This window comes from Chironomus tepperi, unplaced genomic scaffold (assembly GCF_022539635.2).
Source record: "Chironomus tepperi strain 1889 unplaced genomic scaffold, CSIRO-AGI_Ctep_v1 contig_335, whole genome shotgun sequence".
Taxonomy (NCBI): Eukaryota; Metazoa; Arthropoda; class Insecta; order Diptera; family Chironomidae; genus Chironomus; species Chironomus tepperi.
Genome location: NW_027226457.1, coordinates 869702 through 886426, shown reverse-complemented (window position 1 = coordinate 886426; position 16725 = coordinate 869702). Strand labels below are relative to the sequence as shown.

At 30.3% G+C, this 16725-nt stretch overlaps 1 protein-coding gene across 9 annotated transcripts in view; it reads left to right on the top strand.

Moving 5' to 3' along the window:
- Rbp (RIM-binding protein) overlaps positions 1–16725 on the top strand; it is a 40696-nt gene that overhangs the window by 15938 nt on the left and 8033 nt on the right. For 6 of the 9 annotated variants that reach the window (XM_070643898.1, XM_070643896.1, XM_070643895.1 and 3 more), the window contains 14 exons: positions 27–594; positions 1843–1960; positions 2201–2352; positions 3606–3815; positions 4544–4734; positions 4803–5049; positions 5112–5278; positions 5344–5605; positions 5964–6169; positions 6675–6953; positions 8128–8613; positions 8672–8920; positions 9105–9384; positions 12600–12637. In XM_070643898.1, coding sequence (XP_070499999.1) covers positions 27–594; positions 1843–1960; positions 2201–2352; positions 3606–3815; positions 4544–4734; positions 4803–5049; positions 5112–5278; positions 5344–5605; positions 5964–6169; positions 6675–6953; positions 8128–8613; positions 8672–8920; positions 9105–9384; positions 12600–12637 — 3453 coding nt within the window. The remainder of the gene's footprint in view (positions 1–26; positions 595–1842; positions 1961–2200; positions 2353–3605; positions 3816–4543; positions 4735–4802; positions 5050–5111; positions 5279–5343; positions 5606–5963; positions 6170–6674; positions 6954–8127; positions 8614–8671; positions 8921–9104; positions 9385–12599; positions 12638–16725) is intronic. The other 3 variants (XM_070643894.1, XM_070643897.1, XM_070643893.1) reach the window with 3 other exon arrangements.

The following is a 16725-nucleotide window of genomic DNA, read 5'->3' as shown; positions in this document are numbered from 1 at the left end:
TCATCTTTTTCATGCCGAACTTTTAGAGCTCTACAATGCCCGTCCTGTCATTACATAATACATATACATTGCCATCAGGTTCAGCAAGTTATACATTAGGATTAAGTGGAGCTCCTGTTGCATCGTCATACACATATCCAACAGTCGGTCAGTCAACAACCGGCACAAGCGTTGGACTCAGTGGAGTCTTAGGTGGCACAACAGGCTTATCAAGCATTGGTCTTGGTGGCACTGGTCATTCAAGTTTGTTAAGTACTGGCTTAGGCACAACCGGACTGAATTTAACTTCTACAAATCTTTTACCGAGCGATTTGGGTGGGACTAGTCGATTGACATCATTAGGATTAGGATATAACACATCATCATATTCAACGTACACAAATCCATTAATAACATCCGGTGCTATGAAATTAAAAACTTTAGATGATTTTGATATCGGCATCAATAGATATAATCGTGTTGGAACGCCATGCTCGCCAATTCCTGGTAGTTGGGGTTTGGATAGTTACTCACGTCTTGATGGAGTTAATCCTGGCTTTATGCATTCGCAAAGTCGTCCATTGTCTCGTTTGGGTGCTTTAGATGATCTTGAAGGTGAGTCCACTTATGATTGTTAATCCACAAAAGAAAACAATTTTTCAGTTCTTTTTCTCCTCCACCAAAAAAATATAAAAGACTAAAAAAATTTTTTTGCTTGTAATTTTTGAGCTCTGCAAACTTTTTTAAACGTATTCTTTTTAATTTGTTTGTTCAACATTATTTATTGAGTTTTTTGAAATCTCTTAACACAAACAAAACTAATGATTAAAAATGGAACCAAAATTTTATTAAAATAAAAATTCTTTTCAAGGTTTCGCAATGAGATTTTTTATGGACTCTCTTTATTTTTGGGAACAAAATTTTTGTTTATTTATTTTTTTTTGTGATTTTTCCAAAGAACCATGGGATGTTATTTAAATTGGTTATAGATGTCTGTGTTTTGGGTAGAATTTGAAATTTTTTAAAGAAATTAAAATACTTATGTAGTTAATCTTGCTTGAGGTCCTGCATCTACCCAAAATAATTTATCATTTATGCATGGAACATTGCATCAGAATAATCCTCTATAAAGCATAACTAACTTTATTGGATATTTTAGCTTGATTTAATTCTGATCAAAGATACAAAACTTTGCATTTGTTATGGATGGGATCTTCAGTATTGATACTAAAACTGTAGATTCTTTTTACATACAACAATAAGTTTGTTACAGACTGAAGCCTAGCCAGTAGTAATGATTCTGACCAATCATGTGACAATAACTGAATTTTATAGTACAAAAAGTTTTCTTAAACAAAGATGATTCGAAATTGTTTCTTAGTCACATTTTCGACCTTTTTTTTAAATCCAGGCGACTTAAGTACTCACCTAGTGTGATGTGGTACACAGTTTGCCCACCACTCCTCTAAAAACTATCAAACCTAACCAAAATCCATCCCCACCATCTTTGGAAAAACCACCATCAAAATTCTTGTGTGATGTGAATATCTTATTGCCAGATTTTGATACTAAAAAAAGCGATAATTTTTATTCTTTTTGTTTACAAATTGAACTTTGTAATTTTTGTATAAAAAAATTCAATTCCTTTTACTCTAAAGCTTTTATTCTTTATTTTGATGTGCAAATTTTTCTTTAATTTTCCACATTTAATTTTTAATTTTTTGCATTTGAGCTTCTTTGAAACTTGAAAAAGAGTCAAAAAAGATGAAAAAAAAAATCACACATGAATAGAAACAAAAACAAATATTTGCGTTAAGGGTCGAATATTTAAAGCTATAGAAAATCAAATTTTTCCATTTTAAGGTCGAACACACGGTTTAACATTGAATGGAAATGGTGAACCACAAGTTGATATGTTAGACATACCGGGCAAAGGACGATGTTGCGTTTTTATGGCTAGATTTTCCTATGATCCACCAGAGTAAGAGAAAAATTTTTAAAATTTTTATTAAAACAAAAAAATTCTTTTGCCTGATACAAATTTTCTCATACAATTTAAAATCTACATCTATACATTATGCACGTCCAGTACCACACACTTACATTCTTACATTAACATATACATAACATACTTAATATAACACTTAATGACTTATTTTGGAATATAAAAATTTATTAAACTATTGACTAAAACAAATCAAACCTGTAATTAAAATTACAGCGTTGAAGGATCAGAAGGAGAACTAGCTTTATGTGCTGGGGATTATCTGTTAGTGTGGGGAAATGGGGAGCCACAAAGTGGTTATTATGATGCCGAATTATTAGATGGTAGGCGAGGTCTTGTACCAGCATCATTTGTGCAAAGATTAGTCGGTAAGTATTCATGAATTGATTCATGATGATGATAGGGATTTATGGCCCAGATTGCCCCAACCCCCCTCATTCCTTCCTCTATCTCTATTTCTCAATCTCTTAATTAGATTATGTATATATAATATGGATGGAATTTTTAGCATAAACAGTTATTGTATGCATAGATGTCTCTCTCTCTCTTCCTCTATCTCTTTCGTATTGTTGTGATATTCAATGTTATTTTTATAGTTTTCATGAAAAATTTCCTCCTGTTTCACTTTGTTCTTCTTGCACAATGTTTCTCGCCAAATATTAAATAATATATATATTAGGATTAATAATGAAAATGCACATTTTATGATTATAACCAAAAAAGTATTATACTAAAAAAATAAGTAAATGCAGCTGTACTTATGATTATGATTTCTTATTTATTTCGTGAGATGTATCCTTACTTTTTGTTTGCATGTATTATCGCTTTATCATTATTTTATGTATATTATGTCATAATTTAACCACTGTTTATTCTCACACGATATGTATTCTTGAATGTGAGTCATGCGGGGTTGCAGTTTTGGGATTGAATTATGATTCATATAGAAATGTTTGGAAATATAGTTAGAGCATTTTATAGAACAGATTTATATAGTTCTAGTTTATTGGTTCTTGATGTTGAATCTTAAGAGTTGGCATAGCTAGAGCATTAAGGACATAAAGAAAAATACTTAAATCCATATTACGGGTGATATAATGCGGATTTAGTATGGTTTTCTTCTTAATCATCCTTTATAGTTAGTATAGACTAGTATAGAAACCAGAAATTGCATCGAAGTACCATAAAGTGCCAGAAACCTCAGCTAACTCACTTACTTCGCTTGTCGTACAGATCAAATGTGATCCATGACCCTCCAAACTAAAAGAAAATCCTAACTAAGACTATAATCTGCATTGCAAGCCTCATTTGTCTAACTAATATCCAAAACAACCCAAATATTCTCAAGAACCGCGACCCCAAATCGACTTTAAATGAAAAATTAACCATAAAAACGTATCTGTATTGCTGTAAACTGAGATTGAATACTATTCATTTTTAAAATCCTTCATTTCCTTTAAATGTGTTATGTTGATTGTACAATCTTGCCTCCTTTCGATTGGATATTCCAAAAATACGATTCCGATAACAATTTATTGCACAATCCAATAATAAACTTATTCCTTTTCTCTTTTCCTCCTTCTTTTTCCGATGAAAAAAAATATATATAAACAATTTTTAGGTGATGATTTATTAGAATTCCATCAAGCTGTTGTGTCGACATTACGTGATGCCGATGACATTCCCATTCCACTAGATCCAGCGCCAATGATGCCACATCCTAATACACATCAGATGATGATGCCACCTATTATGAATGATGAATTAGGGAGAATAAGTGATGTCGTCAATACTGATCAACCGTTGGATCCAGAGGATGAAATGGATCCAGGTATGAATGATTAATGAATCATAAACTGTGTGTTTGTGTTGTGCATATGAAGAAAAAAAAATTGATGGTTTTTTGTGATAAAATTGATTGTGATATCTTCTTTCCTCATAACAATAATCTATATTTACATTTACATAATCAAAAATCATACCCCTTCTACTTGTGCTGATGTAAACAAGAAATTGGTTGGAGATTTATTCAATGGATAAAGTGTTCAAGTGATAATACTTGTTATTCAATCTTTGTATCCTTATAAGAAGTTCCTGCTACTTCATCACCTTAAGATAATAATTTGATGATGCAATAAGTCGTGTTCATTAAATCCTTTACTTGAATTAATTAAGTCAAAATGTTTGTATTATGATATACATCCATATGATATATTTTGATGTAATGTTCAATGTTAATTTAGTCTAATATAACTAGACACACTAGGCACACTAGACCAACGCTCATCACTTCCCTGAACCGAATCATATATAAATGTTGAATCATACATACAGCATGTCTCATAACAAATAACCTCTAAATGTTGACAATATATCTATAGATGTGCCAAAATAAGAACCCTTTTTTAAGATACGTACAAAATTAAGTATCAAAAAAATTAATAATGTTGTCATTTCTGATAAAAAATTACAAATCACAAAAAAATCTTTTCATATACACAACACAACATAAAAAATATGAATACGTGACAACAGCTGATTTTATGTTCTCCGATTTAGTTCCGGCACCCCGTCATCTAACGCTTGAAAGACAATTAAATAAGAGCGTACTTATTGGATGGAATCCTACTGATCAATATGGAAATCATCAAATTGAGAGCTATCATGTGTATGTAGATGGTAATTTAAAAGTTACGGTAAAAGCAGCTGAGAGGACTCGTGCATTAGTTGAAGGTGTAGATTGCAATCGGGTATGTTAGACATCTGCTTATAATATCCATAATTGTTATTAATATTAATTTTTATATCCATTCTATAGCCTCATAGAGTAAGCGTTCGAAGTGTAACGGCAAATCGACGTACTTCACGAGATGCAGCATGCACAATGATAATAGGCCGTGATGTTTCCCATTTGGGACCAACAAATGTAAAAGCTACAAATATAACTTGCTCAAGTGCAGTCATATCATGGCTTCCTGCCAATTCAAATCATCAACATGTAGTTTGTGTCAATAATGTTGAAGTTAGAACTCTTAAGCCAGGAGTTTATAGGCATACAATCACTGGTATTTATTTTATCAATTAATATTTGATATGGATTAAAATTAAGGATTATGATTATTTATAGGCTTATCACCTAGTACACAGTATAGAGTAACTGTTCGAGCGAAGCAATTAAGAGCACCAGGTCAACAGCCACCTGCAGCACCAACTGGTCTGCCGCCTCACGAAGAAGCACCTGGTGCATACACTGACTTTAGGACGTTAGCTAAAGGATTGCCTGATCCTCCACAAGTAAATTTATCTCAATAACATGCTTTATATTCTAAATAATTCACAAAATGCTTGTTTAATTTTAGGAAATTCAAGTAGAACCAGGTCCACAAGATGGAACATTGTTAGTAACATGGTTGCCCGTAAACAGGCCGCCAGCTTCAGGTCCAGTAACTGGATATGCAGTATATGCAGATGGAAAGAAGGTCACAGACGTAGACTCTCCAACTGGAGATCATGCTTTAATAGATATTACAAAATTAGTCGGAATTAATCCACAAGTTGTTACAGTTCGCACCAAATCTAGAGATGCTCAGTCTGCAGACAGTATGGCAACTCCTATACCCCGTAAGTCCATCACTAATCCCCCTCAATGTTTGCTTTTTGAGAATTTTTTTAAAATTTTTATTTTCATAAAAACTAATTTTGTTCATTGAGTTTATTGTGTAGAGCGACATTTATTTTATTTTTGTATTTCATTTCTACTTTTATTTTCCTGAATACCAAACTGAAAACTCACACCCCAACACTTGTTCAACAAAATTTTTTGCAAAATATACACAAAATTTTTGACCTAAAAAATCCTAACAAAAATTCATTCACACATACCAAAAAAATTAATATGATTACTAAATTAAAAAAGTAATTGGCATGGGATATTACGATTCTAATGATTTTTATGACTATGATTACAATTACAATCAAGACGGCGTAAGAAATGCTGCACGAACGAGACAGAATCAAAAACAAACGCAACAATTACCGCAAAATCCTCAACAGCAAATGCAAATGCAACAGCAGAACATGAATATGAAGATGATGGGTCCTATGAATAAGCCAATGGATAATAAAATGGGTAACATGCAACAAATGCAGAATCTTCCAGGACAACCAAATAAACCAAATCAAATGGTAATTATTGGATTACAAATTTAATTTTTCAATTACTTAAGCTTTACAAATTGATTTATTGTCTCTTTGTTGGCAATGAATCAATTTTATGTCTCCCACCACTATTAGTCCCTTCTTTTGACACATAAATATTTTATAAATATTTCTAAATCCTCTCACTTAATAATATGAATATTTAAAATGGAAATAATCTCTTACTCTCTTTAAATCTGCATCTATGCAATGATTATTGGGGATGATTAAGTGCATTTTCTCTTTTGGCTTACATGCACTCAAAATTTAGTCAGTTATAGTTAGCAGAACCGAGTTATAATAAGAAAATGCACTTAATGTCTCCCAAATAAAAACATGATCCACATCTGCAAATATTATTACAAATTTTTATGATATTTCCACTGTATATTCTCCCCCAACACAACCTATACCTACAAAACTAACAAAAAAAATCATGTAATGCAATATTATCTATATGTGTCGTATTCATTAACGTCATTTCGTTTCGAAGAAATCACAAAAACAAAATGTTAATAATCAACAACAAGTCGACAGTAGCGGAAGCATTCCATCAATAGAAATAACAAAAGAAAATATGAATATGAACATGAATATGAATATAGAATCTGGTGATTACGTTAGTGATGAGAGTGAATATCAAGAGGGAGGAAATGGCGGAAATAGCCGTCGTAATACAAATAATGGTCCTCCATCGCCATTGCCCTCATATTCTCAACATCATCATCAGTCACCACAGCATCAATATCATCAGCAAAATTCACCAGCTCAGGTTAGAGATGGATTAAAAAAAAAACTATCCATGTGTTGCCAGAACGAAAATAATAAAAAAATAACAGTGTTCCTTGTTAATATACCCGTAATATTCTGCCTGCATCTGTCTTCTCTCTTCTCAATCTATACGTATTATATTGCCGTGTATTTTTGACTACTCTGTAATATTGTTCTCTATATCTTCTCGTATGACATAACATATCTTTGTTCTTCTTCCTACTTAAAGTTTTTTCTTGATACCTCTTTTTTATATTACACACACATGTACATGATGTTTTCCTTCTCTACAATACTCTGCTCTCTTTCTCTCTATTTTTCTATTTTTCATATCTCTCATTCCCGTTGATGTCATCTTCTTGTTGCACCCTCTTTTACTTAACTTTTGGTTAACTTTCTATCAAGGTATATGCACTTAGTTAGAATATTGATTGAATGAACTGTAGGACATAGAACCTGATCCTATAAGTGCATACACCTTGTGTTATCAATTCATTTCACTCATATCGCTATATTTCTGATTTACAGTTTGATGAGTTGAAATAAAATAAAATTGTCTTAGTTTTGGATCTGTTGTTTGATGGCATTCATCTCTTATTTAGAATTACTGCAAGTTATTTGGAGAAATGAAAGCATATAAAACATTTCGAATAGCACAATGGTTTTTTGAAATCGTTAATCATGTCTGCCTTTTGCTATTAGAAATTGTTTATGTCCAGTGTAAAATATTATCATTGTATATATGAAATCATCCACTTCTCCATTGTTCCACAAATTCATTGACTCTGTGTCTGGATTGATAGGGATTTTGATTGTGGAGAGATGAGTATTAGGGTTAACATATGTATTGTCGTGTCCCCTAATAATCTCATCCTCAAAATTATTAACTCAAGGATCTCTATCAATTTTAGACTGGAAGTGCCCACTTGACGATTGATCATTTTTTTTCATATTCTATACACTCTAACAATAAAAATCCTTCAGTTCTATAACATTGCTATCACATGCATACATTACTACCTATTAAGAATAAGAAGTTGTATTAAAATGTATTGTAAAATGATAATGAAAAGATAAAATTAGTTAATTTGCACACAAATCATGTCTATCAACAGAACTATGTATTGCTAAATTAAATCATTTTGCTAACACTCATTTCCAAATTATTCTTTTAGATGCAAGGCAACATGCAAGGAATGCAAAGTGGTATGCAAGGAATGCAAAGTGGAATGCAAGGGATGCAAGCAAATATGCAAGGAAACATGCAAGGAAATATGCAAGGCAACATGCAAACCAATATGCAAGGTGGTATTCAGACCAATATGCAAGGTCAAATGCAAGGTGGCATGCAAACTGGACCAATGCAAGGTATGGGAATGCAAGGTGGTCCAATGGGTATGCAACCGGGTATGCAGCCAGGCATGCAAGGACGACCGCGACCTCAAAATCCAAATCAAATGAATCCAAGTCGTATGCCAATGCAACCGGGACAACCCGGACAGTCGACAAATATTCGTGGACCAATGTCAAATCAACAAAATCCACAGCAGAGAAAGTTACGTTATTTCTTAGCATTATTCGATTATGATCCTATCACCATGAGCCCCAATCCAGACAGCTGTGAAGAAGAATTGCCTTTCCGAGAAGGAGACACAATAAAAGTATGTTATTGCTCATCACTTGCTAGACATGATGTTTAATAAAAAAATTAAATTTTAGGTATACGGTGATAAGGATCCAGATGGATTCTATTGGGGTGAGCTGCGAGGACGTCGAGGATATGTGCCACATAATATGGTGCAAGAAATCGAAGATGGTGCTGTTGGACATACTGGTCCACGTCAACCGAGTGTTCGTGGAATAAGTAGAGATAGATGGGGTGATATATATGCAAACATGCCAGTTCGTAGGATGGTTGCATTATATGATTATGATCCCCAAGAACTTAGTCCAAATGTAGATGCCGAGGTGAGGCCCTAATCCCAAACTAGCAGAACTGCATGTCATTATTTTTATGTCATAGTTGTAGCTAGTAGTATAAATATAATTTGATAGAAATAGTTCTATCCCGTAGAATTTGATGTAGATTAGTTGTTATTAACGAAGTCACTCTACCCGCTTTGTTTTTCTGTCTATTCCGACCCAACTGCAGGTGGAATTGAGTTTTCAAACCGGACAGGTCATCCTCGTTTACGGTGATATGGATGAGGATGGTTTTTATATGGGTGAATTGGATGGAATTCGTGGACTTGTTCCATCAAATTTCCTTGCCGAGTCTGATGGACACAATCAGGGTGGTCCAACAGCATCGAGCGTCGCTCAACGTAGCCTCAATAATAGAGGTCGTGGCGGTATGATGACTGGCCCGGGAGCTCGAGGACCGCCACCTCCGCCACGTGATAATATGATGGGCGGAATGGGTCCAAGAAAAGGTATGAATATATGTTGCTAGATTAATGTAAAAATCTCTTTTTTTTGAATTATTGCCAAAAAATACTAATGCGAAATTGTGGTTGAAATTATTGAGACAATTTGAGATACAAATTTAATTATTCAAAAAACAAAAAAATACATTAAATTAAGCTCTTACAATCTGAAATGAAATTAACATTTTAATGTAGTAAAATTCAATTTTTAAATCCTTTCTCCCTTAAAATCTACAAACCAAATTATTAAATAACAACAAAATACCTTAAAACATCTTTTAATTCTTTGTATATATACTTACCTAACCTATAAATATATATATGTACTCTAGATAATTATGAGCTTTCTATCATTGAGGTAAAAAAACACTGAACAAATTTTTACTCTACTATCTCTCTATCTCGTCTCTATAATCATTTATTTTCCTTCCTCTCTCACTCTCTCAACATTTAATTTAACCAAAAAAAAAAAAATTGAACTTCGATGAATGGTTGAAGATTCTATTTTAATTTCTATTGCATATTCCAACATTCTTTAGTTATCTTTTTCAGTAATACCTCCATCCATTCATTATACACATACATAGATGATTTATTATTTGTGAAGTTATTTTATTCCTCGGTTGAATTTAGTTTGAATTTTAGTCAATCACACCACGATGAGTTTCTTATTTTTTTGAGATAAATGAAAATAGGAATTAAGTTTAAGATATTTTGACTTTAGTTTCACTCATAAATACAAACTTTTTTGGTTTTTTTGAAGTAGAATTTGGATTTTTTCCTTGTGGGGTCTTGTTAGGAAGGGTACTGTTGGATATTTGTGATGAATTGCCAGTATTTGGCTGTATATTATGCTAAGTTGTGTTAGAATTTGATCCAAATTCTATAAGGAATCGTGCCGTATCAAGTCAAAATTGTAGGAATGCAGCATAGAGACTATATTCACAATTGATAACAGATCAATAATTTTAAACAGTATTTTGTCAAACTATAATGAACAATATGATGTTTTAAAAGTAAAGCCAATGCAATCGGAAACTTTAAACAGGGTTCAATTCCCAAATTTAAAATTTTTAATGTTTTTTCGTACTCAAAGATCTTTGCAAAGATTTTGCAGAAGAAAAAAAATCACAAATATCCAACAATATTCTCATCATTAACTAACAAACCCTAAAAACCAACATTTTCCTTTTGATTTCCCAATGAAAAACTAGATTTTTTACCTCTTCTTCCTCCTTCTAAAACAATCCCTACGTTTGTGACTTTGTGTTTGTCTTTATAAGTTCTTCCTTTTTATAAAAATGAGAGAATTGTATTACTTACATCCTCTTAAAAATATTGAATTCTTTTTATAAGTGTATTTTCAGTAAACTCGAATAGAATACTTATTTTAATTTGTTTTAATTTCATATTAATAGGTTTGATCTATATTAGAAGATAAAGTCATAATTTAAATTTGTAATTTTTCATTGTCTTTAATTTTCAAAAATAATTTTTAAACTTTACCATTAAGTGAAAATGAAATGTGAAATAAATTGATTAGTCTTGTCAATTTTGTGAGAGATTCGAGCTTAGTTGACGTCATTATATGGCTTTGAATTGGTTATAACTCTACTAAAGTTCTCAATTTTTTTAGCCTTTTAAAAATGATATTTTCACACAAATCTAAAAAATGCTTTAAGAATGAATCCACCATGTTATCAAAAATCAATACAGGCCAAACCCTACCGTCAATAAAACATATCAATTGCCAACACGTGACGATATCTCAATTTATTTTACATTCGTTTCACATTTTATTTTTCTTTTCTTTTCTTCATCTTTTTTTACTCCATCCTATTTTTCATTCCTATTTTATTCATAATATGAACTTTTCTGAGTCAATCAAGCTTTAAATGTTCAGTGTGTGCGCACATTATGAATACTTTAAAAGCTCTATTTTCTTATTTTTCCTTTATTAATATATATGATGAATGAATGAAACGTTATTTTTGAATGTAATATAATATTTAATTACAATTGACTTTAAGCGCCTTTTTTGTTTGAATTTTTATTATTTTTAATTCTTGATATGGTTTTTTGATCATATGATGAATATGATATTGACGCAAATTTTCTTATCATTACAAAAATAGGAATCAAATTTGATTTTGTTTTATTATTTATGATATGATATGAAAGCATCATCACCTTTTTAAATTGAATGAATATTGAAAAGCAAAAAAATGATCATTGAGGACATTCTTGCAGACAATTGTGGTTGTATATTCACTTTGAATTGGAATATTAGTTACAAACATTAAGGGTTTTATGACTGTGTGTTCGAATATGATTAATCACTTTTCCATAGAATATAGAATTGCATTTGGTTAGTAATGACCTTAATTAAAGTAAAGGTGGCACGATTTGGAGAGTTTTCGAGCATTTTCATTAAAAATCAGTCTCATCTAATTAAGTGTGAGAAGTTTTCCTTCACAAGTTGACATAACCTCACCCCTGATTTTTGTGATACTGTTCATTAAAGAAACTGTTGAATTTTAAATGTATCATCCAAAACTGAAGAACAGAGCTCGAAGTCGACTCAAGCTAACTTGACTCTATACACAGTTTGAGTGAATTTCGAGCTCTACTAAAGGCATACCATCTAGTAACAACTAGTTACAACCTTGACCTATTTTAATCTTGAATGTGCCCTTGTGTGAACAACCTTTTAATCCAATTCCAATGTCTTACAATTCACAATTCCATAATAAAAATCTAATCGATTACAGCAAGAATGCACTCAAATCATCATAAAAAATGACAAAATTGACTTGTTTGAAATTCCTCATATCCATTATAATTATTGATGTAGTTTCTTATAATTTCCCTTAATTCATGTAAATTTGTTCATTTTTCATTCAACTTTTATAATTTTGATTGATCCTCTGACTAAAAAATTTACTTTTCTTTTATAATTTTCTAATCGATGAATAAATGAGAAAGTAAATCTTTTTGGCTCATATTTTTTTCTTATTTGAGAAGATCGAAACAGAAAAAAGTCCTCAAAAAGAAAGTAAATAAGAGAAAGAAAAATATGAGAAATGAGATAAGAATGTAGCTTTAACTTCAAAAAAATGATGAAAAAAAGAAAACTGAAAAAATTATTCTGCTCTGCTGTGTCGAGTCTTTATGTTATTTGTTGCTAGATGCTCACCCTACTTCCCCTTCTATACTTTTAGACAACACGGGCCACCCTGCCCCCGATCATCAAATGCAGGTAACTAAACTTTTTAACCACGTACGTAAAAAGTTTAAAAAATTACGTTCACAAAAAATATAAGAAAGAAGACATTTGTTCTTGTATCGTTTTTTGTTATTTCTTTTTAGTTCCTTTTTATGTTCAATTTATTTTATGTTCATTCATTTATTTTATCATTTTTTGTTCACTCATTATTCACTAGCGGAACGTGCTTAATTTACTTAGTTTTTTTACTTCTTCTCTTTACAAATTTATTTTTGTCATAAATAGCATAAAAAATCACATAAAACTCACATTAAACAATTCACCCTCAAATTACAAAAGGCTCAGGCACTCCTTGGAAAATTTTTAAAAAAAATTTAGAATTTTTTAGAAGAAATTAAAAAAAAATATTAAAAATTAAATTTAATTTAAAATTTTCAAATTTTCTATTTTTCCAAATTAAAATTTAATTCAAAAATAAATTTGCCTCAATTTTTAATAATTTGAACGAAATCAAAAAAATTTAAAAAATTAGAAATTGAAAATTTTAAAAGATTTAAAATTGAAAAATTAAACTTTTAAAACAATTCAAAGAAAATTAAATTTTTTAAAATATACAAATCAAAATCATAAATTAAAAATATTTAAATTTGAAATTTTTTGAGGATTCTCTAAGCCTTGCAAATTACCCATTATATAATTATTTTCAATGGAACAATTAGGCTCGTGTATAACTTATTCCTTCACTTTTGCAAGTTACTGCTAATTTTCTATATCAAAAAATCGTTTCAAGTTGCTTGTCCTGGCTTAAAATTTTACATTTTATTATGAAACAAAAAAAATATTCACTGACTGAAATTATGTTTTTGTTTTCTGAATAAAACGTTTTATTGAGTAAATTTTTTAAAAATATTTATTTTAGAGTTACAAAATTTTAGGCAGGATTTTTTTAAAATATATCCAATATATTATTCATTTTTCATTAAATATGTTGAGGTTATGGTTTTTAAAGATGATGAAATTTGTGTGCGTGCAATTTTTGACTCATTAAATTTGAGCTCAAACTTAGTTAAATTTAGTAATAAATAGACTAGAAATTTGCTATATTTGAGATTTATTTTAAATTTCTCTACTTTTTTTCTTCCTACCCTTCCTAATTCTTATCTTCACTTCTTCGTCTCTATTGCTTACCTTACTCTTACTATGAAAAAGACTCAGACACTCTAGAAAGATTATTAATTAGATTTTAAAATATTGTTAAAAGTTCTTAAAGTGTCTGGGTCTCTTGCCTTTACCTTTCCCTAGAAATAAAGAACCTAGCTTAATTTCTGAAACTATATTCTGAAAAAAACTAAAATGGTCAATGCCTAAGGTTTCAATATAAATATTTGGAGAATAATTCAAAAATATCCTTAAAAATTTCACATTAGTTCACATCATTCTACCACGCTTGAGCTATTTTTCCGCTTAATTTCATAAACACCTGCACTTCATTTCCAACTTTTCACAAAAATATAGTGCAATTTCATGCTCTTTAGTCCAGCGATCCTTAATCATCTATCATTGATTCCAACCTTCTCTTACCTCTTATATCTTTTCTACTAGCTCTCGAGAACTTTTCTTCCTTAATACACTAGTTGAGCACGTTCATGAGCGTTGCTCTTAGTTTACTCTGCTCTTGAGAACACGCTCATTGCCAGCTAGAGGTTGAATATGGTTTAAATATTGACAGTAATTTGTCCAGATTTTTACTATTCAATATAAATTTATAAAATCAACAAAAAGTCAAAGTTGCATGCTAGGAAATTCTTCATTAAGAAAGTAAATTTCAAGCTATAACCTCATCATTTAGTATAAAAGTTTAAAAATTAATTACGCGTAGTTTTGTTTCATTTTATATAAGTGTTAATTAGTCATTTTTATGGCTTATGATTCCAACCAAGTCAAAGTATTTATTCTCCTAAAATTCATTAATTTTTAACTCCCAATTTAAGAAAATAAATTTTGTGGCTTTTTTCAAATTCCGTGACATTCAAGTATTTTAGATTTGTGCTGCATTCATCGAAAGCTCTCTTTTAGTTTATTTAATCTTTTTTTGATCCCTGATATTGCATACTTAATAATCTTTTTATTTTCCTCCAAAAAACAAGTATCCATTATCATTATCAATTTTATGCATCCTTGTCATGCTAATTAAAAGAACATTAAGAACCTTTTGCCAAAAAGAGACTCAATGCAAAAGTAAAACTTAAAATTGTTCGTTTTATTTTATATATTATCATGCTCGAGGGGGGTAGGATGAAGAAAACAACATTTTTCAGTGTCCATTTGGATTGTGTCGATTCATATTTACTAGATTGTTGTATTCAGGGCAAAATGATATGTTCAAAATTTGAACAGTTTTTTTAAGAATTTTTAATGAATTTCAAATCAATCGTCTATCATAATTTCTGTGTTCTCCACTTCTACTTAACACAAATAGATTAGGTGTCTCAGATAAGCCAGAATAAACATAATTATAATTGGTCACTATACCGACCATTGTGATTCTGATCCCGTACTCTGATTGAGCGATACAAGATTATGGCCAGATATTTAAGAATAAAATGGTATATCTAAAGTCTGCCTCATGCTAAAAAGCTAGTAAATATGGATATGCTTTCATCTTTTTGGACATCAGGGATGGTTTTTTAAGGGTATGATCCCCATTTTATCTGACATTTTCCAAAATCCATTTATTGCAATATTTTTTGAAGGTTTAAAAATGAACATCATTCAAAATATAACGCAATATATTTAAGCAATAGAAATTTTCCAAATTTGGTAGACACAAAACAATACCCTTAGAGCCATCCTCCCATAAAAAAATAGCAAAACTCATCACCCCATGTAATATCCAAAATTTCATATGAAAATATTTTAATATCTATAATTGTTGAATGACACTCTGAATGAATATAAATATATATAATACACAAATCTCAATTATTCTTACTAACTATATATATTTAAATTAATTATTTTTAATTCTAATTATGTTGAATTTTTGTGTACATAAAAAAAATCCGCGCTTTTTAAAAAGCTTTATTCCTAAAGTTTTTAATCCATTAATTTTTTTAATTACATCTCTTGATTTCCTTTAATTTCATTTACATTGAATTATTAAGTAACAAATAATATAAATTTTAAAATGAATTTTTTATGAACAAGACAAAGTTTTTTAAAAAAGAAAAAAAAAGTTTTTTCTGAAGAAAAATTTAACAAAAAGAAATTTTTCAATGTTCGGGCAGGGAAGTCTATGTTTTCTGAAGATCATCTGGATTACTGGACATACTTTTTTGTCTCCTGCAAAAATTTTCACAAATTCTTCTGTTTTTTCTCTCTCTCCACTTTTAAAAAATATTAAAATTAATGATTGTTAATGTAATTAAGTGTTATTTTTTAATAAGATATGCAAAAAAAAACTTAATTCTCTCTCTCATAAATATTTGCACATGAACTTTATGGCTTGTTAGAAAATTATTAATTACAGTATGATTTCTCTTTTTCATACTTCTGTTGTACAGATTAGCTTTAATTAGTCCTTTTATGTTTGATGTTGTTCTCAAGATATGAGTTTTCTCTTATTAGATTTTATTATTTTACTCTTAACTTTTCAGAGGTTGAAAATGAAATTCCATATTATTACATACTCTTTTGAACTGTCTGAAATGATCAGGCCAAAAACAGGTTTTCATAGTTAAGACACGATTAAGTATGGATTACAGATTTCAAGAATCCGTAATATTAAATCGACTTAGCTTAAGAAATGGATTGACATTCGATGACAGTGAGATTTTCCTCAGTTTTTCGCTAGGGTCTATAAATAAATTGACATTGATTTCTATAAATAACCAAGATTACAATCCTAAACATGTTCTCTTTGTCAAAGTCTAAAAATACTTCATGAACCGATAAATTTTCATACTTAATTTCTTCCTTGACTGGGACAAACATGAGCCCATTGTAGCGCAAAGAGAACGTCTAAAGCTGATCTTCCAAGAACTTCTGCCAGTTTGAAATAATAAGGAGTTTGGCATAATCTACAACAATTTATCAATTTACTTCACAGAACATATAGATTA